The sequence below is a fragment of the Myotis davidii genome, unplaced genomic scaffold (genome assembly GCF_000327345.1).
Source record: "Myotis davidii unplaced genomic scaffold, ASM32734v1 scaffold71, whole genome shotgun sequence".
Classification (NCBI taxonomy): domain Eukaryota; kingdom Metazoa; phylum Chordata; class Mammalia; order Chiroptera; family Vespertilionidae; genus Myotis; species Myotis davidii.
This window is the reverse complement of record NW_006283588.1, coordinates 2,477,881-2,483,522: the sequence shown is the minus strand read 5'-3', so window position 1 is coordinate 2,483,522 and position 5,642 is coordinate 2,477,881. Positions and strand designations below refer to the sequence as shown.

At 38.8% G+C, this 5,642-nt stretch overlaps 1 protein-coding gene across 1 annotated transcript in view; it reads right to left on the bottom strand.

Moving 5' to 3' along the window:
• Positions 1 to 2,398, bottom strand: part of TUSC3 (tumor suppressor candidate 3) — a gene marked incomplete at its 5' end in the record, with an annotated part of 78,152 nt that extends 75,754 nt beyond the window's left edge. The window contains one exon of the mRNA XM_015565246.1: positions 2,223 to 2,398. Coding sequence (XP_015420732.1) covers positions 2,223 to 2,398 — 176 coding nt within the window. The remainder of the gene's footprint in view (positions 1 to 2,222) is intronic.
• Between the last annotated feature and the right edge of the window lie 3,244 nt (positions 2,399 to 5,642).

Sequence of the window (5,642 nt, the reverse complement as noted above, 5' to 3'; positions counted from 1 at the left end):
CACACAATCTTCTAAAATTGTGTAAGTTTTCACAATCTCTTCCAGAATAACAAGTGAGGAGATAACATTTCCCGATTCACTTTATGAGGCCAATATTACCCTGGTACCAAAACTAGACAAAACAGCATCAAAATTATATAAAAAGTGACCCAGGTCAATATCTATCATAAAGTTAGATGTGAAAATTTTCAACAAAATATTAGCAAACAGAATCCGGCAATGCATAAAAAGAATAATATTCCACAATTAAGTGGGATTTATTCCAAATTATAAGACTGGTCCAACATTGGAAAATCAAAGTAATTCACCATATCAACAGGCTAAAGAAGCAAAATCATATTAATTCACATCAATAAACATTTAACAAAATCCAACACCCATTCAGGATAAAAACGCTCAGCAAACTATAAATAAAGAACTTCCTCAACTTGATAAAGGGCATCCATAAAAATCCTATTGCTATATCATACTTAATGATGAAAAACTGAATGCTTTCTCTCAAAGATCAGATCAAAATTTAAAACTAAACTTTTAGAAAAAAACATAGGGAAAAACTTTGGGGATCTAGGACTAAGCAAAGAGTTCTTCAATTTTACAAGGAAAGTAAGACTGTAAGAGGAGAAAGTTATAAATTGAAGCTCACCAAAATTAAAATCTGCAAAGGATTCCATTATGAGCATGAAAAGAAAGCCATGGACTGGAAGAAAATATTTGAAAATCACATATCTGAAAAAGAACTAGCATCTATAATATATAAAAAACTCCGAGAACTCCAATTAGAAATGGGCAAAAAACATACGTATTTCACTGAAGATATATGGATGATAAATAAGCATGCAAAACAATATTCGAAAAGGGAAATAAGCACATAAAAAGATGTTCAATACCATTAGCCATTAGAGAAATGCAAAATAAAACCACAATGAGACAGCACTCCATCTCTATCTAAGTGACAACAGCAGTGCTGGTGAGGAGATGGAAAAACGACCTCACTGACACACTGCTGGTGGATGGTAGACTGACACAGCCACTCTGGAAAACATTTAGACAGTTTCCTGTAAAGCTGAGCAGGCAACCACCATACAACCCAAGCACTATACTGTCTGGTGTTTATCCCAGAGAAACAAAAACTTAAGTTCACACAAACACCTGTATAAGAAGTTTCTCAGCAGTTGTATGTATCATGGCCCAAACTAGAAACAACACTGATGTCCTTTAACCGATGGGTGGTTAAAGTGTGTATTTCCGTATCATAAAATATTACTCAGTAAAAAAAGATTAAACTATTGATAAAAGCAACAACTTGGATGGATTTTGAGGGAATTATAGTAAGTGAATGAAAAGCAAACCAAAAAGGTCATACACTGTATGATTCCATTTATGTAACAGTCTTGACAAAATACAGAAATAGAGAACAAATTTTGGAGGTTGGGAGTGGAATGGACGTGGGGGTGGCAATAAAGGACAGCAAGAGAGATTCTTATGGGGATGGACCTGTTCTGTATCTTGACTGTATCGATACCAAGACCCTGCTGGTGAGAGTGCGTATAGTTCTGCAAGATGTTACCACTGAGGGCCAACAGGTAAAAGGTATATGATTTGTTTGCATTATCTTTTTTACAACTGCACATGAACCTACAATTATCTCAAAATAAAAAGTTCCATTAAAAAATAGCATTTGTTACATATGTATTATATTTGTACTTGTCAAAAATTTTCTTTAGGCTATTTCTACTGAAAAATAGTTCATGCATTTCAAATTGTTTACTTCTGTTTCACAGGAAGCAAGTTCTAGTCATTGGAGAGATTGAAAACTAAATGGACTTCCCTAGTAAGTGTGTCCTCTCTATAAAACTGTTAGAATAGATTAATCTAAAGGGACTACTTCACCGTCTACAAGATATAATAAGGTGACCTACAAAGCATTATTCAAACCAAATTCTATCTTATTCTTACCTTTAGATAGGACATACTAATAACTAGTTTTCATGATTATATATGAAAATGGTCAATAAATATGTTACATAATAAAATAATATTGGCCTATCAATGTCATTTCCTAGAACACAATGATTTTAGCCTACTTTTAAAAGCTCATAGTTATATATGGATAAAACATTGAACAACTGTTTTATTCTATTATGTACATTTACCTTTCATATAATAAAGTAAATATATAAGCACGGGATAGTAGTTTTTTAAAATTTTAAATGCTTCATTACCTGCACACAGAACACTGCCGCTGAGGCTGAAGAGCCGTGAACATAACAATCATAGAATAGTTTCGAGGTGGTGCCTTTATAAATTTTCGGAATTTGTCGCCATTCATTCGGAAGATTGAGCGCCTGGAACTCCATTCCATCAACTGTTCTACTTTTTCGGCTAACAGATTCTGCAATTAAATATGGGAATTTAAATTTACACAAGGTTAAAGTCCTTCAGTTTGTATTTCATATAAGCAGATTACATGAGATTATATTTTAGCCAATGTTATTTTCTGTTAAAAGTCCTTGTTTTGGTGAACAATACCAGAAGTAATAAGACACATCAGATCACGTATTCCCTGAGATCTGCAGATAAGAGCACATCACCTCCATGGTATTCTTAGCAAAAAGGTAAACCTCAATCTAATCATGAGAAAACATTACACTGGCACAAGTTTAGTAACAGTCTATAAAATAACTAACCAGTGCCCTTCAAAGGTGTCAAATTCATGAAAGACCAGGAAAGGCTGAGGAACAGTAACATGGAGAAGAGGGAGAGATGACAACTAAATGTAATATGGAACCTCTCACAATCCGGGACCCCTCGGGGGATGTTGGACAGCCGTTTTGGCCCGGTCCCCACAGGCCAGGCCAAGGGACTCCACCGGTGCACGAATCCATGCACCGGGCCTCTGGTATGCATATAAGATCTTTGGTTAATTTCTTCCCACCCTCCCCCCTTCCCTCTAAGATTCATCAGTCTGTTCCATGTTTCCATGCCTGTGCATTGAGTGTCTGCCCCCTGGTGATCAGTGCGCACCATAGCTACCAGTCAAACAGTTGCTTAGGTTTTTATATAGAGATACATGTTATTATTTATAAACTTCTAAAGTAAACATTAATCAAGAAAGTACAAGATCTCTCTTTTATTTTTTTGAGTATTCACACAAGGTTGTTAACTTTTGTTCCACTTTCCACCCACAAGGAGCAGAGTGTTCAGTTTTTATCTCTCTTGCCTCAAGCAACTTTCCCATTTTAAAGTCAACAATCCAAGAGCCAGAAGCACCTGAAATTGCTATCAGATATATGGCTTTGATCATCATTTCAGAATGCTCTCTGAACATTCATCACTGATACAGAGCCAATGACAATTAGCCACACTCATTTCAGAAATTATAAAAAATTAAGCTTATTTTTTAAATGTAGCATTATCATTCATACTTTAATACAAGGCTTACAACAACCAAAAAGACATGTTTAAAGAGTACTTCCAATGTGTCAGTTACCATACTAGGCATACAACATGTCAGGTGCCAACCAACATCCCTATTCCATAGAGAAAAAAATTCAGGTTCAGAAAACCTAAATTACTTACTCAAGATCAAATTACTAAGTGGTTAAGCCTGGATTCAAACTTGGCTTTTCTACTGTTAATTCCTAGGCTGTTTATCCATGTAATAGTGGTGTGTGTGTGTGTAATATGTTCATGTGTGAGATATCTCTATATACACACACACAGTCTAAAAAAATCTGGGGAACCATATAAACAAAAGTAGACTTTTCTACACAGTGAGACAGTTTATTATTAAAGTTCCTCTAATGCAGTGGTTCTCAATCTTCCTAATGCCACGACCCTTTAATACAGTTCCTCATGTTGTGGTGACCCCCAACCATAAAATAATTTTCGTTGCTACTTCATCACTGTAATTTTGCTACTGTTATGGATCGTAATGTAAATATCTGAGATGCTATATGTGTTTTCCGATGGTCACAACCCGATGGTTGAGAACTGCTGCAATAGAGTAAGTCAAGGCAGCCTCTAAATAGGAGTTAAAAATACTCCTATTTGGGGGCATCTGTAGTAGTCTCAACAATAAAGATTTTTTTAAAAAGATTAAATGAGATCAAAAGGATAGGTCCCTGATCAGATAGGATTAGTATACTTATAAGAATAGACATCAGAGAGCTTGGTGCTCTGCATCATTCTCTCTCTCTTTGTCGCGCGTATTTTTAACATCCCAATACACTTGAAGAAAATAATAGCAAAAATACTGAGCATTAAATATGGATTTAGAACACATAATTAAAGAGAGCCGAGCCCCAGATTCTCTATTTAGGAAGTAGTGTGCAGAAGTGAGCCGTTTGATTAGCTGTCTTCTTCGTACAGAAAAAAAGGTCTGGGAAGGGAAGGGCATCATGAATGACTCACACTTTCAAGAGCATCCTATATAATAAAAGCCTAATATGCAAATTGACCGAATGGCCAAATGACCAATGGAACGGTCAGTTACTATCGCTATGATGTGCACTGACCATCAGGGGGCAGACGCTCAATGCAGGAGCTGCCCCCAGCTGCAGGCCAGCCAAGGAGGGTGCCAGCGGGGGATCCCCCCGATCACTCCGCCTGTTGCCCCGCAGAGGGAGGCAACCGGCAGCGGCGGTGGCAGGGCAATCAGGGGAAAGGGACAGACAGCGAGTGGACTGGCACCACCACCCCCCGATCGCCCTGCGGTTGCCTTGGAGGCAGGTGCCAGTGGGGTCACCTGATTGCCCCACCTTGCAGAGAGAGGTGAAGGATGGCAGCGGCAGGGGGTGGGGCCGGCAAGTAGGCAGCACCAGGCCAGCCAAGGCGCGTGCCAGCAGGGGCCCCCCGATCGTCCCACCAGTCGCCCCACAGATTGGCCCTGATTGCCGGTCAGGCCTAGGGACCCTACCATGTACCAATTTCGTGCACCTGGCCTCTAGTCTATTATAAAGAAGGTTGAGCTAATTCTCCAAAGGAAGTTTTGCAAGGTGATACAGTAGAAACATTCAGTAAGGAACAGAAAACTGGTCAATGTGAGTTCAGTGACCTACGAAAGAATCACAGGTTGAGCTACAGTCTCCAAATAAGGTTTATTCCACTGTTGCATTTCTCTGGGACAGGACTGTAGCCCTATTTAAGGGCAAGGTTAGGTGCATTTGTCCCTTTGACATATGTATTTCCATTTCAGGGCCATCTGTGCTCCTTTCTGTTGGAATTTTTTTCCTTCTGCTACCATTTCATTTCTGCAAAACTGCTTTCAGACTTCACCACCTTCTCTGTTTGGGTGTCCGTTTTGGTCTCTTAAAGAGAGTAATACTCAGGAACCTTGATTCCCTATTCCCAAGGGAACAGGTAAAAAAAAAATAATTTCTGCGGGAACTTTGTCTATTTCAGGGAACACAGACACATCCATAAAATGGAATATAATGTAACCTTTAAAACTGAGAAAACACCATATGTCTGTTTTTAAATTAGAAAAGAATTCAATGGCTCAAGTCCGAATGATGGTTCTGTATTTATATGCAACTACAGGCCCAGTGCACAAAAATTGTGCACTCGGGGGGATGGTCCCTCAGCCTGGCTTATGCCCTCTTGCAGTCTGGGACCCCATGGGGGATTACCACCTGGTGGCG